The sequence below is a fragment of the Myotis daubentonii genome, chromosome 16 (genome assembly GCF_963259705.1).
Source record: "Myotis daubentonii chromosome 16, mMyoDau2.1, whole genome shotgun sequence".
In the NCBI taxonomy this organism is placed as follows: domain Eukaryota; kingdom Metazoa; phylum Chordata; class Mammalia; order Chiroptera; family Vespertilionidae; genus Myotis; species Myotis daubentonii.
In genome coordinates, this window is record NC_081855.1 from 21,842,286 (window position 1) to 21,867,222 (window position 24,937).

The following is a 24,937-nucleotide window of genomic DNA, read 5'->3' on the forward strand; positions in this document are numbered from 1 at the left end:
CAAGGAACTTGGAGAATTGTACCAAGTCCAGTGTCGCTAAAGTCGGAAGCCTCCTTCATGTTGGTGACATTACTCATAACCAGAAGCATAGCTCAGTTTTAACACTGGGGGCAGCAAGCTTGGGGGTGGGGAGACAGATACACATGCATAATGCACAAACAAGTGGAACAACAAATCAAAATTTTTTTTCTCTCTCCCTCTAAAATCAATGTATTAATTTTTTTTAAAAATTAGGGTGGAGAAGAGCAAAAAGGGCTTCTGTTGTGAGCGACACACGTAGAGCAGCCTGATTGCTCTCCGTGCAGAATCGACATCAAGAGATTTCGGAAGCATAATTTTTTGGTGCTTGGGCAGCTGGTGATCGTTGGTCCTGGCGCCCGTAAAAATAAATTTTAAAAATTAAATTAAATTCGGGTGAAGAATAGCAGGTATAGTATAGTACCATTGTGTAACTCAGGGTTATACACACACACACACACGCATACTCTTATATGCAAAGAACATCTCTGGAAGAATACTAAAAATTTGATAACCTTGGTGATTTGGGAAGGTAAACTAGGTGTCTGAGGGCAGGTGAGAAATTGTACTGTATCATCTTTTATACTTAATGAAGTTTGAACCATGTGACTTTATTACCTATTCAAAATGACAAGCAACATTAAAAAATGTTTAGAAAATATAACTGAGTCAATAAGTTCCCAGAAGTCCCTCCTTCTGTGCCTGCCCATGTGGTTCCACTGACTTGCTCAATAGAATCCTTTTTACCCTTCAAAGCTCAGTTCAGAGCAGCCTCTTCCAAGAAGCCCTCCCTGACAGCCTCCTCTGCACATTCAGAACAGCCTTCTCTAAAGGCCTTTCTTCTGCAGCCTTGCACATGAAGTTGCTGCGCACATCTCATCTTATCCACCAGCCTGAAACTTTTCCTCCCAGGAACTGGGTCCAGTTCACCTCTGATCTTCCTGTAGCACTGAGCTCTTGCAAGTGCTACCACCAGCTCTTCCCAAAGGCTTAGTGAGGCTAGACAGCTGGGTATTTTTATTTGATGGAGGAATCACCTGAGTTTCATTGGGGTGAAAGTCAAGAGACTTGCTTAAGGTTACAAAAAGAGTAAAGGTAGTGATTGCAGGAGGCAGATTTCCAATCAAATCCAGTGTTAGGTTCATGCACTACCACTGCTGCCTGCCTTCTATGTACATCCAGTAGTCTGGTCTTGCTTTATTTCCAGCTTTCTTGTGCAATAGTCCTAACTCATCTCACACTGGTCTAGCTCAGTCCCTCTTACCCTCACCCTCTCCCAGCAGCTAGAGCATTGCTCACTTCTCTTCCTCCTGCTTAAATGCTCTAAGCCTTTCACTGGCTCCCCTTCCCACCACCTATACTCCAAAAAGTCCACTTTCCTCTGCAATTTTTAAAAAAATATATTTTATTGATTTTTTACAGAGAGGAAGGGAGAGGGATAGAGAGTTAGAAACATCGGATGAGAGAGAAACATCGATCAGCTGCCTCCTGCACACTCCCCACTGGGGATGTGCTTGCAACCTGGAATCGAACCTGGGACCCCTCAGTACAAAGGCTGACGCTCTATCCACTGAGCCAAACCAGCTAGGGCCCTCTGCAATCTTTAAAAAGAATATTTTTATTGATTTCAGAGAGGAAGGGAGAGGGAGAGAGAGAAACATCAATGAGGAGAGAGAATCACTGATCAGCTGCCTCCTGCACGCCCCATACTGAGGATGGAGCCCGCAACCCAGGCATGTGCCCTTGACCAGAATCAAACCTGGGACCCTTTAGTCCGAAGGCTGACGCTCTATCCACTGAACCAAACCAGCCAGGGTTCCTCTGCAATTTCCATGAGGCCCTAAGGCCTGCCCCAGCCCACCTCTGCAGCTTCATCTTCCCATTTCCCATTAGATCTCCAAAAATGTCAAGAATATGCCTTGAGTGCTTCCCAGTGGCATCCTGGGCCTGTGCATGGAAGACCCTTTCTCTCTGCAGCTGGAATATGCCCGTTCCCTGGCAAGACCTGGAAATACGTCACCTAGGCAGCATTCTCTTACCTCAGGTCTTAGTCCCCACCAAGCCCCAAACACCTGAAAAAGTATGAACTACTGTTAAATGCCCAGGCTGTGGATTCATCCTGACAGAGCTCTACTTCTTGCTCTCTGTGAGACCTTGGTCTCAGCGTCCCCTACTGTAAAATGGGGATAATGTGTGGAAATGAGGACTCATCTGGTGGGGGAGTCGAGCTGCTGGCAGGAAGGAGCCCTTTGTGGCACAGGACAAAGTTTGGTGGGTCCATTTCTGACACTTTTCACCACTTGCCATTCTCCACCCCAGCCGCTAGTGACCAAGCCCTCAGCTGCCCTCCACCCCCTCCTCAAGAAGCCAGGCCCCCCAGCCCCACCCCTTCGGCGGCAAAGGACAAGCTGGGGAGGAGGGCACTGAGGGTCACGCTAACATCACAGATTAGAGACCGCGTGGTCATTTGGCAGATTTGCAATTGGAAGCAGAGGACCATTGGGGGAGGGGACGGTTGGCAATGGCAGCCTTAGAGGAGTCTCCACTCAAGGTCAAGGTGCCCGCCCAACGGGCAGCGAACCACAAGGACTTCTCCTCGAAGCCCCGCCCCTCCAGGGGACCCGAAGCCTCTCTCTTCTCAGAATCAGGGTACGTTCCCTTTAAGGCGCTCAGGAAAGTCATCGCATTGGTGGCCGGCCAACCAGGCGCGGTACTTTTTGTCCCTTGTGGGCCGCCGTGGGCCGGGTCGGGCGCGTAGGCGGGGCAGGGGAGCGGCGGTGGGGTCAAAGGTTACAACGCGCACCACGTGGGCCGGTGACTCTGTCCTTCCCGCAGCGGCCGCGGCGAGCAAGGCACTTGGGTTAGTGGCGCGGCGGGCGGCGCGGACAGCTGAGCCGGACGCCGGATCCCGCCGCCATGGTCATCAAAACGGACGAGTTACCGGCGGCCGCCCCGGCCGACAGCGCCCGGGAGCCCAGCTCTCAGGCTGGTGGCAAGGGGCGGCCGGGCGCGGCCGGTGAGCGGGGCTGGGGCCAGCGGGGAGCCAGGAGGGGTAGGCTGCACTGGGCCGAGCGGGCGGGGTGGCTGGTTCGGGGTTCCGCGGGCACCGTCGCCTTCCTTCCGCGTCGGGCTAGGTGGCATCTCGCCGGGCCCTCTACCGGGCCGCCCCCGCCCTGAAGGTCACCTTTACTATCGCCCCCAGCTGCGGCCCGGGCTTCGCACCTGGGGTCCCAGAGAGGGCAGCGGCGGCGGGGACACGCGCGTCAAATCGCGGGGACACGTGCGCGCACACGCGGTTTCGGGGTGCGCCGCTGCCGCCGCCGCAGGTGGACAGAATCGGCGGCCCCACCCCCTCTGTGCCCCGGCACTGGGGAGCCCTGCGGTCTGGGGTCATTGACACTTGCTCCTTCAGGCACCCCTCCACGTCAGGATCCCAAGCGTCCCCTGTGCACACAGTGCAGTCCTGCAAGGAAGGCTCCACTTGGGACTTGCAGGCTTGGTCTGTGGGGAGAGCGGTAGTTAGGATGAGTGTTGCGAGGGGGTTTCTCGGGTTCATTCTCAGAGGTAAGGCTTTAACCCCAGGTGTTCACGCTCTGCTCGCTGCCGGGTTAGGGAATGGCCTGGTCGGCAGACCAGGGGGTCTGCCTGTGCATGGGCCCAAAGCCAAGCTCCTTGGCAGGAAGAGGTGTTTGTGCCAGAACTTGATCATTAACCCGCCTTATTGCGAAAAGTGGGTCGGCCCACAGTTGCAGTTTTTAAGGCAAAGGTCATCAGTGTGGAGTGGAGCTCCCAGCTCTTCCCCATGGGGACTGTGCGATGGTGGCTTTGGGAGTGGCCGCAGCCATCTCCCATTTCTCCTGGGCCTCTCTCTTCCCTTCCATCATGTCTCAGAGTCTAGCCTTGAGGCTGAAGCTCCACCCCAGCCAGTCAGGTGTCATCTTCAAATCTTCCTCAGAGCCTCAGCGCTGCACTCTGGTCCCCTTCTGCCCTGGGTGGTCGCGGGAGGGCAGAATGACCCTTATTTCCCACTTCCCCCCAACCCTCCTCCACGGGACTTGCCATTTTCCTTTTCCTTCCCAGCTTCTGGTGAGTCAGGATGGGCACAGCGTTAGGTAAGCCCTCTGACGCTGCCACCTGTCACAGCAGGTTTACCTTGTGTTAGGGGGTGGGTACTGTGGCAGCTTTGCTGATTGCCTAGACATGGCCAAGGTTTGGGCTGATGGACAGATGCTGATGACGCCGGCCTTCCAGGCTTTGCCCTGATGTGGCTCTGACTAGAGGGGCCAGACAAGAGTAGGTACATGCATTGGAGGGGTTGGCTGATTTCCCCGCCAGCAAAGAGACCTGAAGAGATGAAGTGATTTGCCCAAGGTCACACAACGATTTAGCTGTTGAGAGCATTTGGATTTGCAGCTCAAGGCCAGCATGCCAAGGCTGCCCTGCCTCTCCCAGAAGAAGGTGGGACGTGCATGCTGATTGGGATCATGTGCTGTGAATGTGAGGGCTAAGGAGGGAGAGTCTGTCGGAGGGTTTCTCTGAGGGCTGAGTGAAGCCCCTGCTCAGCTGTGCGCTGAGAGGCTGTCTGGAGCCACCTGAGTGAGGGGAAGGGCACAGCTGTTCATTTTGGGGAACCTGGGAGCATACTAGCAGGTGGAACAGTGGCTCCTTGAGTCTCTGGGAAGCTAGCATAGAGAGGTAGAACTTGAATTACAGCCGGCCTGACTATTCAGAGAAGGAGGGGGCACCCCCAGCAGGCTCCTTACCTTAGGACCCAGCTCTGGAAGGCTCCCCAATCTCCTTGAAGAGGGGATCCAGGCCTTTCTTGGGGGCTGCGGGGGGGGGGGGGAAGCAAAGGTCAGTTACCTTCTTGGGAATAAAGCTACTTTTAGGGGTTAAGAGAACAGGCAGGTTTTTCAAGTTCACAGTGGTGTGTCTAGTTCCTTCTGTTTAGGGGAGGGCTCCTTGGAGTTGGGGCCCGGAGCTAAGAAGGGCTGGCAGACTGGGGAGGAGTTTGGGGGCTTAGAGGAGCTCCCTGGTAGCATCCCAAAGTTCTTCTCTTGGGTAGGTCAGAGTAGGGTAGCTTGAGGAGCACTGCACTGTCCCCAGACCTTGCAGACCTGTTTGTGGCCTGAGGGAGCGGGAAGGAGGAAACAGAAGTGCCCACATCCTGGGGGTCTTCTACAGGCTGCTTGCCTGCCCCCACCCCCTTCCCTTGCAGGCCTAGGTGCCTGGGTTGCAGTGCTATGTCTTTTGGGGCCTTACTTCCTGCTGGAGCCTCACCTGCTAAGGCCCTGGCTGGGGCGGGGCCTGGCCCTGGCACAGTCTACTGAGTGAGGCCATGCCAGGCTGGGGAAGGCACACACAGGCCACCCGAGATGGCCTAGTTTCTTTTCTAACCCCTCCTTTCTGCTGGCCATGGGGTCCCTGTGCTTCCCGGTCAGGGCAGGGCTACGCTTTATCTCTTCATTCTGATCTGGCCAGTGAAAACGGGGGGTGTATGTATGCAGTGATATTTGGGCACCTTTCCCCCTTTCCCTAAAGCCCAAATACCCAGGGATGTTCCCTGTGATGAGGAAGCGCTGGCCCAGGGGTGTAGAGATGGGGTGGGGAGAGCTTATGGCTGGAGATCGATGTGCCTCCTGGCTGAGGCCTGGAGGAGAAAGGAGTACCTGTGGGTGCTGCCGCCTTGGGGAGTTGCACTCAGAGGCAGGAGCTTGGGCGTCTGACAGACCTGGGCGACCTGGGCTTTTGGTGTGTTTTTTGACCTGGCTTGGCTGCCTGAGCCTCTGTGACCTTGGGCGGCCTGCTTACCAGTCATCTGGAACCTCAGTTTCATCAAGTAAGATGGGTGGTCAGGCTGATGAGGGAACTGCTGTGGGCTGGGCCTACAGTGAGCATTAGCTTTATGGTAACCAGAAGAATGGAGGTGGTTGTCCCTGCCACTCAGGGGCCGTCGCCTGCCCCACTCCGGTGTGTGTAGGCTGAAACCCTTGGTGGGGGCTATGGAGAGGCTGAGGGCCTGGCCCATGCTGGGCCATCAGGACCACCTGGGATGGGACTGGACTGGAGGGAAGGGGGCCTGGAGTGAGTCTGGCTCCCCACCCCCACCTGGTTAGTATGGATGCCGGAGCAGCTCTGGCTGGGCCGTGGCAACAAGTCAGATGCCCTGGGAAGGCGCCGTGGCGAGGCTGGGCATGTTTTCTCCACATGTTCCCTCTTTACAGCTGAACAGCCTTTGGCCTCTTGCTGCCAGCTCCGTCTCCCTCCCCACGGGAGAGACTTGGTTTTCTCCTGGCAGAGCAGGGGCTGCTGGGAAGGGAAGGCAGAGCCTGCCAGCTTCTTGGTGAGCTGGAGGCCTGGGGCACGGGTGCAGTTGTTCTCTGGGAGACTGGGAGCCCATCCCTCCTCCCACCAGAACCAGTGGCTCTCAGGAAGGGTCACCTGCAGGGGGCAGCATGAAGAGGCCCCAGCCGGCCCCTTGACCCAGGAGGCAAGCAGGGTCTCAGCGTCTGGGACTGGTAGACAGGGGGCGGTCACCTCATGGCCTGGGCCTGGGCCTGGGTCTGCACCAGCTGTTGCCGGCAGCTGGCTGAAGCAGTCCTGCCCACCCCCACTGGGATTGGGACAGAGGAGAGAACCCCCTTGCTGGGCTCTGCCTCTGCCAGCCAGTCCCCAAGGCCCTCAATCCTGAGGGGCCCAGGAACCCCAAATGCTGGGTTCTCCTGTCCCCCTAACAGCTTTGTCAGCAGTGACCCCCTTTCTAGGGGGTGCAGGGAGGTGGGTCTGAGCACTGGTAGCAGCTCCAACTGGGGTCCTGGAGCCACCAGGGCCTCCTGGCCCACAGCTGTCCTTCTGGCCGACCTTGAGCAGGATTCAAGGCAGGGGGAGTGTGCCCTTCCCAGGGCTGCCCCGGCAGGCCTGGCCCCACTGAAACCCGAAGCCAGCCAGAGCTCCAGTCCCGGGCCGACCAGCTGCATGGGGGCAAGGGTGGTGGAGGAGGCCGGAATGAGGGACACAGACAGTGCCGGGCCTGAGCCGGAGCGCTGGCTGCCTCGCTGCGATGGCGGTCAAGGGACTCCAGAGTCGAGCAGAGGTCAGCCGCTGACTGTACCAGGTGGGCTGTGGGGGCAGTGAGCCAGGTGGCCAGCCTATTGTGGGGAGATCACTTGGCCTTCGTCTAGTGGTAGGGAGACCTTCAGGATCCCTTAAGGGAAGGAGGAAGGGTAGGTCTCCTTGTTCTGGGGAGTAGAGGTCCCTGGGAACCAGCCACATTCCTTTGAAATCTGATAGGGGATTGGGTACCCCCTGGGGTGGGAACCTGGTGCCGGGTGCCTTCTGGGCAAGCTCCCTGGGCTGCAGAAGGAGAAGTGGGAGCTGTAGCCATCCTGGCCTGGTCTTCCTTGCCTTCCTCCCTGTCCTCCCAGCCTAGACTCAGGGAGTACAGGCCACCTGTCTGAGTTGGGCCCCTGATTTCCCGCTTGTGGGGTCTCAGACCTCAAGGCTGCTGTTCCATATTGGGTGGGGAGCCCTCCCTTTATCTCTTCTCATCCTGGGGGCTCACCGGCCTGCAAAGTTTTTCTCAGACACTCAGTGGGGGAAGTGCCTCCTGGTATCTTCTGCCATCCCTCGATCTGCCGTTTGAAAGCTGACCAACCACTGCCCTTCTCCCCGCCCTCCTGTCCCGGCCTGCTTTGTCATAGCCAAGTTCTCCCTTTGGTTTTGGCTGCTCACTTTCTAGGGGCTTGGGGGCTTGCTGCACTGTGCACTCCCTGGAAGGAGAGGTCCTTGTATGTCCTTGTGGTTCTGGGAGTTCCATTTCTGGTTTGGAGAGGTGTGCTGGGGATGGGGACTGGGTGATGATGGTCACTGAAGGTGGCCAGGGTGGAGGGCAGTGCGGTGGCGTGGTGGTGCAAGAATCCAGAGTTCACGCTTGTCTCTTGACCTTGGACAAGGCTCTGAACTTTTCTGGGCCTCATGCATCCTAATTTGGGGGATGGAGGAGGAGACTGTCTGAGCTCCTAGTGACCCTGTTTTTCACTAAGTTGAGGGGACCTAGGGAAGAGGGAGTGGCTTCTTGTGATGTCCCCCTGGCCTGCCTTTCAGTGCTGGGCTTATCTCCTTTCCCAAGAGCCCTGTTCCACGTTTCTGTGGGTCTCGGTAGGGTCCGTACAGCTCTGGGGAAATGCACCCCAGCCCCGTTCCTAACAGCTGGGTAGGAAGAGGGGGGGGCGTCTGGATGGGATGGGTTGATTCCAGGGCAGGGCTGGGTGAGCTGACCTGTCTGGAGCTCCCAGGCAAGCAAGGGGCCAGTTTGGCTGCCGGGCAGACGCTGGGTGAAAGGCTCCGTGGGCTCAGTGAGCACCAGGCAGTCCTGGGGTTTGCTGGGGGGTTTCTGTGAGGGCCTCTGCTCCCCAGGAGGCTCTCCTTTGTCCCCCTTAGTACCCGGGTACAAATGGAAGGTTTTGTCACCTCTTCCCCCTCTCTCAGCAGCATGTGAGTTGGGAGTTTTTCACAAATATTAAACTTAACTACCTGCTTACAGTAATTAGTTCATTAATTTGTTGTCTTTCTATTGGGCCTGGGCAAGACAGAAGGAGGAAGAGAGAGAGCTGGTGTGAGCAGCCACCCAGAGTGCAGCAGATCAAGTGCCCTGGGAGGTGGGGATAAAGGGAGGTGCTAATTCCTCAGAGAAGAGGGTTTATTTCACTTAGGTCTTACTGAATGAGTAGGAGTTTGCCCAATGGAATGTGATATGGGGGGAGAATGAGCAGAGGCACAGGTGGGAGGTAAGATGTGTGGCCTGTTCTCAGGCTTCTGAATGGTTTGGTGTAGCTACACCTTGACAGGGAGAGCTGGCGGCAGCTGAGGACGTAAGGCTGTGCCTGAGAGTGTTGGCCCGAGAAGCTTGGGTCTTGTGGGCAGTGGGGAGTATTGAGGGTTCTGAGTAGTGCTCCTGAAATAGGGGAAATGGCCAGGTCGGTGAGATTAGGTCGGTGATAGATTGGGGTCGGGGATATTCATGGAGCAGGGCCGGTTTGTGGAGGAAGCTGATGAGATGGTCTTTGGTGATGCCTGATGGATGGCCACTTTGAAATGCTTGAGCAAGGCCTAAATTGGCCATGTGAGCTCTGAGGCCTAAGGGCACCTGAAGCGTGGGAGAGGGTGAGATGAGAATGAGGTGGCGGGGCCCAGTTTGGACTGCTGGAAGAGGATGGGGCTGGCGACGGGCAGCACGAGTGTCAGTGTCCATCAGGGACGAGGAGGAGAAGAGCTGGGAGGAGATGCTGCTGAGAAGCTGGGCACATTAAGGCCAGAGGAGGCCCTTGGGTCGGGCTCTCGGAGTGGCGTGGTGACTCTGGGGAGAGTGGTTAGGATAGCGTGCTCAGAGGAAAGCTGGGCTGGTGGACTGAGGAGCGAATGGGAGGGAGGGCCCGGAGTGTGGGAGGTTCTGGAAGTGGCCCGCAGTGGAAGTTGTGTGCTCAGGGTGAGGTGGGACTAGGGCTGAGTCTTGGAGAACAAGCAGGCACCACCCTGTAGGACATGTGCCCACTCTGGTGGGTGAGGTGGATACCCCATCTGACCAGCGAGGCCCCTCTTGCTCAGCTCCTTTCTTGTTGCCCACAGAGCTGCCGTCAGTCATGCTACTGAATGGGGACTGTCCGGAGAGCCTGAAGAAGGAAGAGGGGCCCACCGAACGGCCCCAGGAAAATGGGCTGGATGAGGCTGAGCCGGGGGAGGAAACCACTGGACAGGAAGTCATTGTCATTCAGGACACCGGCTTTTCGGTGAAGATCCTGGCCCCGGGGATTGAGCCCTTCTCCCTGCAGGTGAGATGTGGAGAGGAGCTGGAGACCAAGACCCAGGTCTCTTGGGGAGGACAAGGGTGGGAGACAAACCTTGCCTTTGCTCGTCCTGGCCCCATGTTGTAGGCAGGAAACCTACCTGTGCCTTGCCCACGGTCACTCAGCTGGACTGGTGGAGGTGGGGGTCGGGTTCCCGTCATTGTCCCATTGCTGGGGGACAGCTGCCAGCTGGGACTGTTGGGGAGAGATACGTAGTGGCTGGGTGGTTGTGGGGTTTCAGGGCTCCCAGCCCTCTGCTCTGCACTCGCAGGGAAGTCACCTCTCTGGCTGTGTTTTTACCATTTGCCTGAGAGGAGAGTGGTATTGGGTGGTCTCCAAGAGCAGAGCCAACCCAGAGGTCTTGCAGAGTATTAACTCATTGGGGAACCAATGCCCCCTTAAGTCTTCTGTACCCAGAGGCTTGAGCCCAGAGCACCCCTTCTTCTTTTTTTTTAATCCTTATCTGAGGATATTATCTCATTCATTCTTAGAGAGAGAGAGAGAGAGAGAGAGAGAGAAAGAAACATTGATGTGAGAGACACATTGTCTCCCGCATGCACCCCGACCAGGGCCAGGGATTGAACCCACAACCCTTCGGTCCTCTGGCCAACGCTCTAACCACTGAGCGACCAGCCAGGACCCAGAGCACCCTTCTTGAAGAGGGAAGCCATTTGCCCTGGGGACCTTGGCATTGGTCAAGGGAGAAAGCAAGATTGCTGTGTTCTTTCCCCCACTGTTATCTCCTTCTGCTCAGGGCTTGCTCTTAACTGCAGGAATAGTTTAGGCCTGAGGGTAATAGGGCCAGACTCTGTCCTGAGCATGTGCATATATCCTGTACATGCACACTAGTGTAGATGGGCATGTATGTCCGGACAGGGCTTAGAGTTTACAAGCCAAATGGTGGGGAACTGAATATTTGGAGCATTGATTCTAGGGTCGCAGGTACTTTAGGCTGGTGAAGGTGGTATGTCCTCACCAGGGTAATCGGGCTTTTTTCTGGCAGGTGTCCCCTCAGGAAATGGTACAGGAGATCCACCAGGTGCTCATGGACCGTGAAGACACGTGTCATCGCACCTGCTTCTCGCTGCACCTGGATGGGAACATGCTGGACCACTTTTCAGAGCTGCGCAGCGTCGAGGGGCTGCAGGAGGGCTCCGTGCTGCGCGTGGTGGAAGGTTTGTCTGGAAGTTGGGCAGCCTACAAGGGGAGGGCACATGGAGGCAGGGCCAGGCAGTACTCTGCTCACCGACAAGCGTGTGGAGGCTCCGGGGCTCTCAAACTTATAGAGGCAGTATAGGAGCACAGTCTGCTTCTCAGGCTGTCACCTGCGCACCCTTCAACTTCATGGTTTAAATACCAGACCCCTGATTAAAAACAAACAGAATGCCAAGCAAGGCTTGCTATCCGTCCAATCTGATTCTATAGAGATAAAAGTGAAAACTCTTAAGGAAACTAAAGTTTGGGAAGTCAGGCCCAGTGTGGAGTGATCAGCTGGTGTGGTAAGGATGGTTTGTTTGTAAAAACAAAAGCTCCTATGAATTTGGGTCTCCTGAGAAGTGGCTCAGAGGGTCCAGGTGTGTCAGCTTATTAAGAGGAAATGTGGAAAAAATGTAGCCCAACTGTACCCAAACTTGCTTGATCATGGAACCTCTCTCCTCCCCCCAAAGAGCCCCCGTTATTGTTTCACAGAACACATACTAGGGAGCAGGGTTGTGATCTGGATCCTGTCGGTTTCGGGGCACCCCTGGGTGAGGGCTGCTGGGGCCCCGCAGTCTGCAGGCTGCTCACCCGGACACTGGGAGCAGAGCAGGGGCTTTGTGGGCTCCCCGAGGCCTGTGTGCACTTCCCGAGGCATTTCTTGTGCCTTTTGGCAGAAGGTTCTTGGCAAACAAGGATTCCTGCCAACCAGCAGGCGGGTGTGTGTGTGCTGAAACCAGAGCTCCAGCCTATGTGTTTATAATGGAGTTTGTAAGTGGAAGCCTGAAATTGAAAAATTAAGAGCACGGTGGTCGCACCATGCCAGCCATCTCTGCTGGGCAGGTGTTGCAGGGAGCAGAGCCCTGGTCACACCCCGCCACTTCCCGCCCAACAGAGCCGTACACAGTGCGCGAGGCCCGCATCCATGTGCGTCACGTCCGAGACCTGCTCAAGAGCCTGGACCCGTCCGATGCCTTCAACGGGGTTGACTGCAACTCCTTGTCCTTCCTGAGCGTCTTTACCGATGGCGACCTGGGAGGTGAAGGAGGCATTGTGGGGCCCAGGTTGGGCAGGGGGGCCAGGAGCAAGATAGCCAGGGGCTGCCCGGCCAGCGTGGCTCAGTGGTTGAATGTCAACCTAGGAACCAGAGGGCCACGGTTCGATTCTGGGTCGGGCACATGCCTGGGTTGTGGACTCGGTCCGTAGTGTGGGGCGTGCAGGAGACAGCCGATCCATGGTTCTCTCTCATCATTGATGTTTCTGTCTCTCTCTCCCTCTCCCTTCCTCTCTGAAATCAATAAAATATATTTCTAAAAAAGAAAAAGATAGCCAGGGGCCGGCGGAGGGGCTGAGGGCCAGGCCATCTCACCTGGAGGGGCGGGTCAGAGGCATGCAGAGTGGGGCCAGTTTAGGTGGGGAAATGGGTGGCCCTGTGCTGACCACCAGCCTCGGGTCCCTCAGACAGCGGGAAGCGGAAGAAGGGCTTGGAGATGGACCCCATTGACTGCACGCCGCCCGAGTACATCCTTCCAGGGAGCCGGGAGCGGCCGTTGTGTCCCCTACAGCCCCAGAACCGTGACTGGAAGGTGGGATTCCCGGAGGAGAGCGGGGAACAGGCCTCTGGCAGGGTGGGGAGCTGCCACACCAGGAGGCCCGGCCCACTCATGCTTGTTCACTCCTGCAGCCCCTGCAGTGCCTGAAAGTGCTCACCATGAGTGGCTGGAACCCGCCCCCTGGGAACCGCAAGATGCATGGGGACCTCATGTACCTGTTCGTGATCACAGCTGAGGACCGGCAAGTCAGCATCACGGCGTCCACACGGGGCTTCTACCTGAACCAGTGAGTCTGTGCGAGCCCGTCTGGGTCCTTGGGCGGCTGCTGGGAGCTCCCTACACAGCGACCACCCTCTCTGCAGGTCCACAGCGTATCACTTCAACCCCAAGCCCGCCAGCCCCCGCTTCCTCAGCCATTCCCTGGTGGAGCTGCTCAACCAGATCAGCCCGACCTTCAAAAAAAACTTCGCTGTGCTGCAGAAGAAAAGGTAGTGCCTTCGCCTCGCCTCCGCCCTGGTCTCATGGCCCACCAGCCTGAACGCGAGCATGTCTGCCCTAAGAAGCTGTGCCCCCAAGCACCCCAGAGCCTCCCGTAGAGCGCTGTCAGCCAGGCCTTCCAGAGCAGGTCTCAGGGAAGGAGACACCGGAGCTGGTGGGGGGCGCAGAGAACAAGGGGGCCAGGGCAGGGCTCTGAGTTTGGCGGGCTGGCCATCTCCCCTCCTCTGCCTGCCATAGGGTCCAGCGCCACCCGTTCGAGAGGATTGCCACCCCGTTCCAGGTGTACAGCTGGACGGCCCCCCAGGCAGAGCATGCCATGGACTGCGTGCGCGCGGAGGATGCCTACACCTCAAGGCTGGGCTACGAGGAGCACATTCCTGGACAGGTGCCTGCGGCCTGGCCCTCCCCATCCCCAGGAACCCCCCCCCACCCCACCCCCCACCCCTTGGTGGGTGCTGGGCTGGATTCTGTGCGCCTCCCTGGATGCTCCATCTGCTTTTCTGTATTGCTCACTTGGGAGCCTGTGGGGCTGTCCATGGGGAAGTGGAGGAAGGAGCTGCCCAGCACAGATTGTGGGGCACAGGCTGAGCCAGTGTCTCCCTCCCTGGTCCCTCTCCAGACCCGGGACTGGAACGAGGAGCTGCAGACCACGAGGGAGCTGCCCCGCAAGAACCTGCCTGAGCGGCTGCTTCGGGAAAGAGCCATATTCAAGGTGCCCATGTCCCTCGTGCCTGACTGCAGCCTCAGGCCCACCTGCACCGTTGCTGGTTTTCTTTTCTTTCTTTTTCTTCTTTTTTGGTTTTCTTGCGGAAGGAGGGAACCCGGGTGGGCTGACAGGGTACCCTGCAGTGTGCTCTGCTAGCCTCTGCCTCCTGGCAGACCCTCTCTCCCCCAGCTCCTCTTCCTGCCTCTCTGAGACTTGGAGCCCACAGGCAGGGTGGGGCCTGCCCTCGACATGGGCTGAGTGGCCAGGTCCATTCCAGCTCTCTGCCCTCTACTAACTGCCATCAGGGTCTTGCCTGGTACAGATGCCCCACTGTAATGTTATTAGTGCTTTTACTGAGATAAGAGACCTGAGGAAAAACAGTGCTTTCAAAAAACAGGTAAAGTTAAAGTCTTTGATAATCTTACCGCCTAGAGATGATGATGGTGAAAATAAGATCTAAATGTTTGGGTACTAACTTTGTCAGGGTCAGTGCCAGGTGTTTCATAGGCCTGACCGCCTGTCATCTCTCAGACAGCTTGTAAAGTTCCATATTCTATTGTCCCTGCTCTGTAGACCAAAGAATGAGTCCACGAGCTGACCTGAGTCACCTGGCACGCCATCGGTGGGCCCCACACCCGTGCCAGTCCTCCCGCTCCTTGTTAAGCGCTAAGTTTTGAAGTCTGAGCATAAGTGATTTTTTTTCAAAAAAGGGGTTTCTTGCCCTTTTCCAAATGCGAGGAAACAGCGTAGAGCCCTCGGCCCCCAAGGGAGCCTGCTAGCCTCCACCACAGTGAGCTTGGCCAGGTGGGACCCTGCCAACCTCGGCCCTCCCCCCCCAGGTGCACAGCGACTTCACGGCAGCGGCCACGCGGGGCGCCATGGCAGTCATCGATGGCAATGTGATGGCCATCAACCCCAGCGAGGAGACCAAGATGCAGATGTTCATCTGGAACAACATCTTCTTCAGCCTGGGCTTCGATGTCCGCGACCACTACAAGGACTTCGGCGGCGACGTGGCGGCCTACGTGGCTCCTGCCAATGACCTGAACGGTGTGCGCACGTACAACGCGGTGGACGTGGAGGGGCTGTACACGCTGGGAACGGTGGTGGTGGATTACCGCGGCTACCGCGTCACGGCCCAGTCCATCATCCCCGGCATCCTGGAGCGGGACCAGGAGCAGAGTGTCATCTATGGCTCCATCGACTTCGGCAAGACGGTGGTGTCCCACCCGAGATACCTGGAGCTTCTGGAGCGCACGAGCCGGCCCCTCAAGATCCTGAGGCACCGGGTGCTCAACGACCGCGACGAGGAGGTGGAGCTCTGCTCCTCGGTGGAGTGCAAGGGCATCATTGGCAACGATGGGCGCCACTACATCCTCGACCTGCTGCGCACCTTCCCCCCTGACCTCAACTTCCTCCCTGTGCCCGGCGAGCGGCTGCCCGAGGAGTGCACCCGCGCGGGCTTCCCCCGCACCCACCGCCACAAGCTGTGCTGCCTGCGCCAGGAGCTGGTGGACGCCTTCGTGGAGCACAGGTGAGGGGCGAGGCTGGTGGGGCGGCCGGGCCAGGCTGCTCGCAGCAGTGGGTGCTTCTGGGCCGGATCTTGATGGGAGTGGCTTTGGAAAGTGGAGACGAGCCAGCCCTGGCCACAGTCATTACAGAGGCAGCTCTAGCCCTACCCACTCTGTCAGGCTCACAAACCAGTGATCAGCTAGCAGTGCTCTCAACCGAAGGGGCGCTGTTCCCTTAGAGAGCATGTGGAAATCTGCTGGGGGCGGGGGGGTGGCTTGGAGGAGGGGCAGGGGGTGTCGAGGCTGCTGGCATTTAATGCGTAAGAGTCGGCCACATCAAATGTCCCGCACCACGAGTAATTCTCCCTCTCACCATGCCAGTGGGTTCCTGACAGTCTTGAGAGCCCTGGCCTGTGTGGTGAGCCACTCCCTGGCCCGCACTCCACCCCAGCTGTCCTCTTCCTGTCGGGGAGGATCTCGGGTTTTGCTGTGACCTGCTGCCACCTGGTAGAGTTGCTGGGCTGGCATGTGCATGGATGTGTTGGTACTTGCACACGTCAGGTTGTGTTCCCTTGCCGTCAGGGCTCCAGCCCCAACATTCATTAACCCCAGGAGGCGAGGAGCCTGGAGCCTGGCTCTTGTCCCAGAAGGCAGCTTGAAGGCCAGGGAAGCTGCCACCGACCCCTTTCCCATCCTGTTTCTGCCCCATGTGCTGCACCAGGTACCTCCTCTTCATGAAGTTGGCTGCCCTGCAGCTGATGCAGCAGAAAGCCAGCAAGATGGAGAACTCCACCTCGTTGGAAAACGGCAGCCCACCCTCCCTGGAGTCCAAGTCTGAAGACCCTCTGGGACCCGAGGGAAGTGAGGAGGAGGGAGGCAATGCTAGTGGCCTGGCTAAGGTGAAGGAGCTGGCAGAGACCATCGCCTCGGACGACGGGACAGGTGGGCTGCTGTGGGTGCTGGGGGAGCCCCAGACCTGTCCTGGCAGCGGGGGCTTGCACGGGCAGCTCTAGACCCAGTCCCAAGAGAGGCAGGCATTCATCTCTTCGGGGAGCGGGCGGGTCTTGTGAGCCTGACAGAGTGGGTAGGGACAGCTGGCCACGATGTGGATGGGCTGCCTCCCAGCGGGCCATGTCTCCACAGCAGACCCACGGAGCCGGGAGGTGATCCGCAACGCGTGCAAGGCAGTCGGCTCCATCAGCAGCACGGCCTTCGACGTCCGCTTCAACCCGGACATCTTCTCACCAGGCAGGTGGTGGAGAGGGGTGGGCAGAATCTGGGGTCACCTTGGGGCCTCGATGCTGGTGGGCCCTTCCCCGACCTGAGCGATGGCATCTGCCTTGCTGCCCCCACCTCCCTTCACCCGGCTCAAGCCCGTGCTCCCCCTCCCGCAGGGGTCCGCTTCCCCGAGTCCTGCCAGGAGGAAGTGCGGGACCAGAAACAGCTGCTCAAAGACGCTGCTGCCTTCCTGCTCTCCTGCCAGATCCCGGGCTTGGTGAGGGACTGGGCGCAGGGGCGGGGGCTGCGGGCGGGGCTGGTACAAATTTTGGAGGCTGGTGGGACCTTCACAGGAGTGACTTCTCTAGACCTGCTGACTTGAGAGGCAGGCGGGGCAAAGTGCGTGTCCCTGCCTGACCCAAAGCAGCCCAGGGGGGCCTCGGGCACAGGCTCCGCTCCTCCGTGCCCTCCGTGTGGCCAGCAGCGGGGGTCTGGGCCTCCGAGCCCCTGTGTGACGGATGGCTGACAGGGGCGGGGGCACCTGGGAGAGAAGGTGAGGGGTCCTGCCCTCCTCTCCCTCTCGAGCTTTACGTGGCGGCCCCGTGGGTGCCGGGATGTTTGCTCCTACAGAGACAGCTCCGGGACCAGGTGGTGCTCTTGCCTCAGACCTTCGAGCTGAGCCTGCTGTGCCAGCTACCCTGGTCCCAAGGGGTCACCTCTGCTCCTTCCCTCCTGGTCGGAGAGGAGCCTTTGCTGCCCACAGGGCTCTCAGTTCAGCACCAGCAGGGCTCCCCCGTCCCCGCTTCCCCAACAAGTGGGCCTGGCGGTCACCCATTTTCCTTGGCTTGTGTGAAAGGCTGGGGGCAGATTCTCACCTCCTTGCTGGTCCTTGCTGCTGCTTTGTCTCCTTCCCTCTTCCCCACTGGGAGCTGGGGTCTTCGCCCCCTGCTTCCCTTTTGGAGGGGCCTCGTGATCGTGTGAGCTCCCCCAGGAAGCCCAGGGCTGGAGGAGGCGGGGCGGGGCGGGGCGGGGGAGCCTGACATGCTGCAGCCTGCAGGTGAAGGACTGCACAGACCACGTGGTGCTGCCCATGGACGGGGCCACGCTGTCTGAGGTGATGCGCCAACGTGGCATCAACATGCGGTACCTGGGCAAGGTGCTGGACCTGGTGCTCCGGAGCCCGGCCCGAGACCAGCTGGACCACATCTACGTGAGTGGTGCTCAGGGCGGGAGGTGAGTCGCTGGTGCCCGGCTGGAGGCCTGGCACCAACCTGGACTTTCCTCTCGGAACCTTTGTAGAAAATCGGCATCGGCGAGCTCATCACCCGTTCTGCCAAGCACATTTTCAAGACGTACTTACAGGTACCGCTCCCCCCAGCGGGTGGGCGGGGTCCTGAGGAGGAGCCTGGGGGGGCCCAGGGCCTCATGACTTTGGTCCAACTTGTAGGGAGTCGAACTCTCAGGCCTGTCAGCTGCCATCAGTCACTTCCTGAACTGCTTCCTGAGCTCCTACCCCAACCCTGTGGCCCATCTGCCCGCCGATGAGCTGGTCTCCAAGAAGAGGAACAGGAGGAGGAGAAACCGGCCTCCAGGGGCGGCAGACAACACCGCCTGGGCCGTCATGACCCCCCAGGAGCTCTGGAAGAACATCTGCCAGGAGGCCAAGAACTACTTTGACTTCACCCTCGAGTGGTGCGTGAGTGGCAGCGGGTGGCAGGCACTGGGACCCCTGGCAGCCCAAGGGCAGACAGCGGAGGGGGAGGGAGCTGTTTGGGGAATGGGGCTGAGAGCTGAGTCCTGGAGAGCAAAGGCGGCGGCTCAGGGGGAGTGGCAGCTGTTGAGAAGGGGCAGAGTTGGGAGCCGTCTGCCACTCTCCCCCAGCGAGTCCGTGGACCAGGCTGTGGAGACCTACGGGCTGCAGAAGATAACGCTGTTGCGGGAGATCTCCCTCAAAACCGGCATCCAGGTAGGCGCGGGGCCGTGTCCCTCCGTGCCTGTGGGGGCGGGCTCTCCCCACATGTGCTGCGTGCGGGTGGGAGGTGCTGGCCATGTGACCCCGGGCTGAGGCTGCGCTGGGTGTTGGCTGCGCCCCCAGATCCTGCTGAAGGAGTACAGCTTCGACAGCCGCCACAAGCCTGCCTTCACCGAGGAGGATGTGCTCAACATCTTCCCCGTGGTCAAGCACGTCAACCCCAAGGCCTCGGATGCCTTCCACTTCTTCCAGAGCGGACAGGCCAAAGTACAGCAGGGTGCGTGGCCAGGTGTGGCCGGGGGGAGGGGCTTTCCTGGCTCGGCCCTGACCTCGCCCCCCTCCGTGCCCTGCAGGCTTCCTGAAGGAGGGCTGCGAGCTCATCAACGAGGCCCTGAATCTGTTCAACAACGTGTATGGAGCCATGCACGTGGAGATCTGCGCCTGCTTGCGCCTCCTCGCCCGTCTCCACTACATTATGGGCGACTACGCCGAGGTGGGCCTTGAGCACCCGCTGGGCTGTGGGGTCTGGCCTGGCATTGGGGGCTGGCAAGTGAGGGAGCCAGGCCTGTGTTCTCAGCCCCCAGAGCAGCAGGAACTGGAGGCCCTACTTACGTGGTAGGGGCAGGGGCACAGGGAGGAGCAGGCAGAGACCGGGGGGACCCCGGGGTCACTTGCTCTGCCTGGGCTTCCTTCCCCATCTCCACCACTGGGTAGTTACATCCTTGGGGAGCTGCCATGAAAGTGGGGTGAAGGCCGGGCCTCCCTTCACAGGGACGATGGGAAGGAGGAGTTCTGGGACTCCCCTAGGACCGTGTAAGCGCTCCGCGGAGCTGCTAGGAGTGTCCCTGCCGTCGTCTTCCACCAGCATGTGGCCTGGTGGTGGTCACCTGCCTGGTCGGCCCAGGGCTTTAGAAGGCCGCTTCCTGGGCGGGCGGGCGTCAGCGCCCCACTGCCCTGCTATCAGAGGCTTTTGTCTATGTAGGTTTTGTTGTTAATCCTCATCGGAGGCTATTTTTCCATTGATTTGTAGAGAGAGTGGAAGGGGGGGAGAGAAACATGGAAGTGAGAGAGAGAACATATCAATTGGTTGCTTCCCATTAAGCCCAGGCACGTGCCCTTGACTGGAATCCAATCCAGGACCCTTCAGCCTGTGGGCCGGTGCTCTGTCCAGGGAGCCAGACTGGCCAGGGCAGTGATGGCGAACCTATGACATGCGTGTCAGAGGTGACACACGAACTCATTTTTTTGGTTGATTTTTCTTTGTTGAATGGCATTTAAATATATAAAATAAATATCAAAAATATAACTCTTTGTTTTACTATGGTTGCAAATATCAAAAAATGTCTATATGTGACACGGCACCAGAGTTAAGTTAGGGTTTTTCAAAATGCTGACACGCCGAGGTCAAAAGGTTCGCCATCACTGGGCTAGGGCTATGTATGGGCTTTTAAAAATTATTACTGATACTTTAGCACAACTTTAGATTTATATATATGTATTTACATAGGTTTTGTTAGAAAAAAGGGCTTAAGACAGGTTTTTAAAGGTGAAACAGTCTCCGAGTGGGGCGTAGACTTCCATGGTCATAGCAGCTGAGTTTTGACCCCTTCTCTGCTGGCTTTGCCCAAAGTAAACATAGAAAGTGCAGCCAGAGGGGACCACGGCCAAGCGACGGGGGCTCAGGGAGCAGGGTCAGGCAGATGGGTGTGGGACGGGCACCCGCCCGGGTGACAGTTCCCCGCTTCTCCAGGCCCTGAGCAACCAGCAGAAGGCTGTGCTGATGAGCGAGCGAGTGATGGGCATCGAGCACCCCAACACCATCCAGGAATATGTGAGTGGCCCCTGGGGCAGGGGCTGCACAGCTGGGTGGGGCCCGTGGCCACCCTGGCCTGACACGGCTGCCCCTGCAGATGCACCTGGCCCTGTACTGCTTTGCCAGCAGCCAGCTGTCCACCGCCCTGAGCCTGCTGTACCGCGCCCGCTACCTCACACTGCTCGTGTTTGGAGAAGACCACCCTGAGATGGCACTGCTGGACGTGAGTGCTGAGGAGGGGTGGCGGGACGAGCCTCAGTCCCAGGGGAGCGGGAGCTGACCAGGGCCCTCCCGACTGCCCCTAGAACAACATCGGGCTGGTGCTGCATGGGGTGATGGAGTATGACCTCTCGCTGCGCTTCCTGGAGAATGCGCTGGCTGTCAGCACCAAGTACCACGGGCCCAAGTCCCTCAAAGTGGCCCTCAGGTGAGGCTGCCTTGGGTTAGGGGGTGGGGGGCCCAGAGCCATAGGGACAGGGTCCCAGGAAGCACCTGGATTGAGCACGGGCACGGGACCCAGCGCTGCCTGTCCTCGGTCTGGCTCCTGAGGAAGTTTCCCTCACCTTCTATTCCCCCCGAGTCCTGGGCTTGATGGTTCGCCCCGGGTAGATTCCAGAGCAGGACCTAGATTAGTCTGCATACCCTTGTTAGGCCGCCACTGCCCCGGCCCACTCCTGTCCTTCCTGTGCCCCCCACACCATGCTTCCTGTAGCCACCATCTTGTCGCACGGGTCTATGAGAGCAAAGCCGAGTTCCGGTCAGCCTTGCAGCACGAGAAAGATGGCTACACCATCTATAAGACCCAGGTGGGCCACAGCAGGGGCCGGTGGGGGGGGGCGGGGAGGGGGGCAGGAGATGTGGGGAGCAGCTGGGCTCTTGGGCAGCCCTGACCCCTGCCTGCCTGTGCCGCTCTTGCCCCTGTAGCTGGGCGAGGACCATGAGAAGACCAAGGAGAGCTCCGAGTACCTCAAGTGCCTGACCCAGCAGGCCGTGGCCCTGCAGCGCACCATGAACGAGATCTACCGCAATGGCTCCAGCGCCAACATCCCGCCCCTCAAGGTGTGTCCGGGACAGAGCTGGGGGGCCCCCTCCCCAGCCTCCCGGTGCCCACACAGTGGCTCATCTTCCCTGGCACCCTCAGTTCACAGCCCCCAGCATGGCCAGTGTCTTGGAACAGCTCAATGTTATCAACGGCATCCTCTTCATTCCACTCAGGTGAGGCCCCTCCTCCTGTCCCCACGCCCCATGGGGAATTGGCCTTTAGTTTCTAGTCTTTTAAAACATAATACACTGACGTGGCTCAACACTGGGAAATACAGCCAGGGGTGAGAAGTTCCTTGTGAATCCTTCTGGAAATACGCCACCTAATTGAGCAAACAAACAGTTGTGCCCCCCCCCCCCCCCCGCTTTTTTTACACAAAATTAGAGTAGCAAACCATGCACATAGGTGTGTTTTCTGCACTTAATGTATCTTGGCGCCCTTTCCAAATCGGTCAAGAGTAGCTTCATTCTTTCTCTGGCTTCCTGCGATCCCAGCGTAGGTCTGTGCCTCAGGACCGGCCCCTCGCTGCTGTCTCCCTCCCACGGGGGACGTGGGGTTGGTCAGTCAGTGGTTAGGGAGCTAATAGTGGACCTTCTCTGTGTGGCACACCCTCCCCACTCGCTTTCTGGGGGTGATCTCCTGTGGCAGCCGCCACAGCTGCAGCAGGTTTGAACTGGGTGTAAGGGAGAGTGGGAGCCAGGCCGTACTGAGGGCTCTGACAGGTGCATGGAGTTCCTTGCTTTTCAGCACTTCGGGGCCTTTCTGCTCCAGGGAGGGAAGGGAGGCACTTGTTTCACGCCTGTCTCTCTCCGAACAAAGCTCAGAGTCTGATTTTGTCCCAGGTTTAAGTTTAAGCAGAGCCAGTGAGGTGATGGGGGGCCTGGGTCTGCTCTGACCCCCACCCTCACCCCTATCCTTCTGCTCAGCCAAAAAGACCTGGAGAACCTGAAAGCTGAGGTGGCGCGGCGGCACCAGCTCCAGGAAGCCAGCAGGAACAGGGACAAGGCTGAAGAGCCCATGGCCACCGAGCCTGAGCCCGCAGGGGCCCCCGAGGATGCGGCCTCCCAGCCCCAGGCCGCCAAGGACCCTCCTTCCCCCAGCTTACAGGGGTAGAAAGGGAGAGACAGATGGACAGTCAGCTGCCCCATTACCCAGTGATCCAGACTCCAGGAGGAGGGGGCACGCCTTGCAGATCCGGAGAGGAAGCGAGTCCCTATTCTTCCACATTTCCAACCCTAACCCTCCCCCCAGCATCCTCCTGGGACCCTGGCCTGGCCTGTCTGCCCCCCGAGAGATGTTTTTGCACTGGTTCAATGAAAATGCTGATGAGAGGCCTAATTGAAGACACTTGAGTGGAGTGTGTGGGCATCGGTTCCCAGCTGGGAGACAGGTGCCCCTCAGGCGCCCCATCCTCGAGCAGGTGTGTGCGAGTGTGTCCATGCCCGTGAGCGAGCGTCTTGATCCGTCCTTCCTAACTTGTACATAGCCCGAGTCAGTTCGGAGTGGGTGACGTGCAGATGCGATTTCTCAGGTCATTTGTATGTTTGACATTACGGCTGCTGCTTCTGCTGCCACTACCCCTGGGCCCCACCTGGCTAAAAGTCCAGGTTTGAAGCCAAAAGAGGGGTGCTTTCCTGTGTACTGGGATGGGGAGTCAGCTCTGTGGCAGGGCTGGAGAGCTGGGGTGCACTTTAGCTCTGTGGCAAGGTGAGAGCTGCAGTGGCTTTACTAGTCATGGTTGGGCCTGGCCTGGCTGTGCTTGGGGAAGGCAGGGGTGGGGCAGGGTGGTTCCCAGATACCCTGTGCCCAGGCCCACTGGTCTGCCTCCCTACTCCTCAGCTGGGGATCCCTGGGGGGCTGCAGTCTGAATGTATACTTCTCACCACTTTAACCTGAGCTGCCTAACGCACAGTGGGAGTGGGTAGGGAACGGGCCGAGGGGAACTGGGGCTGAATCATGGATTCTGGGAGTAAGTTACCAGGTACGGGAGTGATTGTCATTTGTTTGTGGAGCCCAGCTCCCTCCCTGGTCCTGGCCACACAAGCACCTTCAACAGAGAGTACCTCTGGGTGCGGAAGATGGGGAGGCACAAAGGTGGTGGCCCCACAGGCCCGGCTGCTCCCTCTCCCGCCTGCCTGTGCTGCTTCTGTGCCTGCTGTTGGAGCCCTGACTGGGGGAGGTCGCCACCCTTGTGAGCTTGGGGGAGCCGTTCCAGGGGTGGGACCTCTGCCTGGGGGAGCTGCTTATGGGTATGGTCTGTCCAAACACCTTGTTTCAAAGGGAGTGGGCGTGAGCGAGTAATCGAAGCATCCCCACAGCTGATCAAGAACTTTTTCTTGTTTTTAAACCATCACGTCTTCATTTCACATTGGAATAAAGTGAGTTTTTGAAACCTACTGCCCCAGCCCCTCCGGTGTGTTCTGTTCCAGCCTCACTTGATTGTGAGGGTTGTCAGAAATGTTATTAGTAAAAGAGTTTAAAGCACTTGAATGTGTAAAAATTAGGTCAAATTCAAAGTTATCGTAATGTCATGTAAGTGGGAGGGAAGGGGGTGGATCACAGGCACCTGGCTAGGTTTTCACCTGGCTGCCATGGTAAGATGAAAAGCTGGGAAGCGCTCCTCCATGGAGTTTCATGTGACACAGGCTGGAGTGAAGGCCAGTTGGACTGAAGGGTGCTTAAGGTGGCCCAGGCCCTGGGCTGGCCTGATAGGTCACGGAGCACCGAACTCCAGGCATCTGTCCTTGTCCCTTTGAGTAGGGAGGGTTGGGTCGCATCCCCAGGCCAGGAAAGCTAGGAGCACTCAGGGCTGGCTATAGTGCCATGCTAAGGCGGGGTTTAGTGAGGTGCCGGAAGGAGAATCCCCCCTGGCTGCTTGAGGGGCAGGGCTGTGAAGTGGAAGTTGTGTTGGGGGTAGAGAGGACCTGTCTGAAGAGGGGAAGTCTCATTACAGGTAGTGGCTGCTGTTTGGCCATCCCTTTCCGGAGCAGGCAAGCCCTTGGACTCCTGCACTCTTAAGTGCTTTTTATTATTGATTTCAGAGAGGAAGAGAGAAGGAATGAGAGATAGAAACATCAGTGATGGGAGAGAATCATTGATTGGCTGCCTCCTGCACATCCTACTGGGGAATCAAGCCAGTAGGCATGTGCCCTTGATCAGAATCAAACCTGAGACCCTTCAGTCTGCAAGCTGACGTGCTATCCACTGAGCAAACCAGCTAGGGCTTGAGTGCCTTTTTATTTTTATTTTTTTAAATATATTTTTATTGATTTCAGAGAGTAAGGGAGAGGGAAAGAGAAATAGAAACATCAATGATGAGAATCATTGATTGGCTGCCTCCTGCACACCCCCCACTGGGGATCAAACCCGCAACCTGGGCACATGTCCTGACCCAACCTGGGCACATGCCCTGACCGGGAATCGAACTGGTGACCCCTTGGTTCCTAGATCGATGCTCTGTTGCTGAGCCACACTCGGCTGGGCTTGAGTGCCTTTTTAAATACTTGGAGCGTTGTGTCTTTGACATTCTAAAAAGAAAATAATTGCAACCCTAATGTCTTAGTTTTC

At 58.1% G+C, this 24,937-nt stretch overlaps 1 protein-coding gene and 1 non-coding gene across 3 annotated transcripts; both read left to right on the forward strand.

Annotated features, from left to right (window-relative positions):
• Positions 1–247: 247 nt before the first annotated feature.
• On the forward strand, positions 248–381 carry LOC132219463 (U11 spliceosomal RNA). The gene has a single exon (XR_009449470.1). It is a non-coding gene; the product is annotated as a U11 spliceosomal RNA (small nuclear RNA).
• Positions 382–2,812: 2,431 nt separating this feature from the next.
• On the forward strand, positions 2,813–23,766 carry CLUH (clustered mitochondria homolog). 2 transcript variants are annotated; one of them, XM_059669117.1, is made up of 26 exons: positions 2,813–3,034; positions 9,643–9,845; positions 10,864–11,035; positions 11,953–12,096; positions 12,519–12,643; positions 12,742–12,896; positions 12,973–13,098; positions 13,346–13,493; positions 13,728–13,820; positions 14,654–15,348; positions 16,047–16,267; positions 16,469–16,573; positions 16,720–16,820; positions 17,601–17,753; positions 17,843–17,905; positions 17,991–18,235; positions 18,425–18,509; positions 18,639–18,792; positions 18,869–19,008; positions 20,266–20,346; positions 20,426–20,551; positions 20,634–20,755; positions 21,041–21,134; positions 21,253–21,387; positions 21,470–21,543; positions 22,297–23,766. In XM_059669117.1, exons 1-26 carry the CDS (start codon positions 2,935–2,937, stop codon positions 22,481–22,483), a joined length of 4,047 nt encoding a protein of 1,348 aa, XP_059525100.1. In that variant the 5' UTR covers positions 2,813–2,934; the 3' UTR covers positions 22,484–23,766. The 2 variants fall into 2 exon arrangements, with proteins under 2 accessions (XP_059525100.1, XP_059525101.1); XM_059669118.1 differs by having other exon boundaries at positions 16,472–16,573.
• The last annotated feature ends 1,171 nt before the right edge of the window (positions 23,767–24,937 follow it).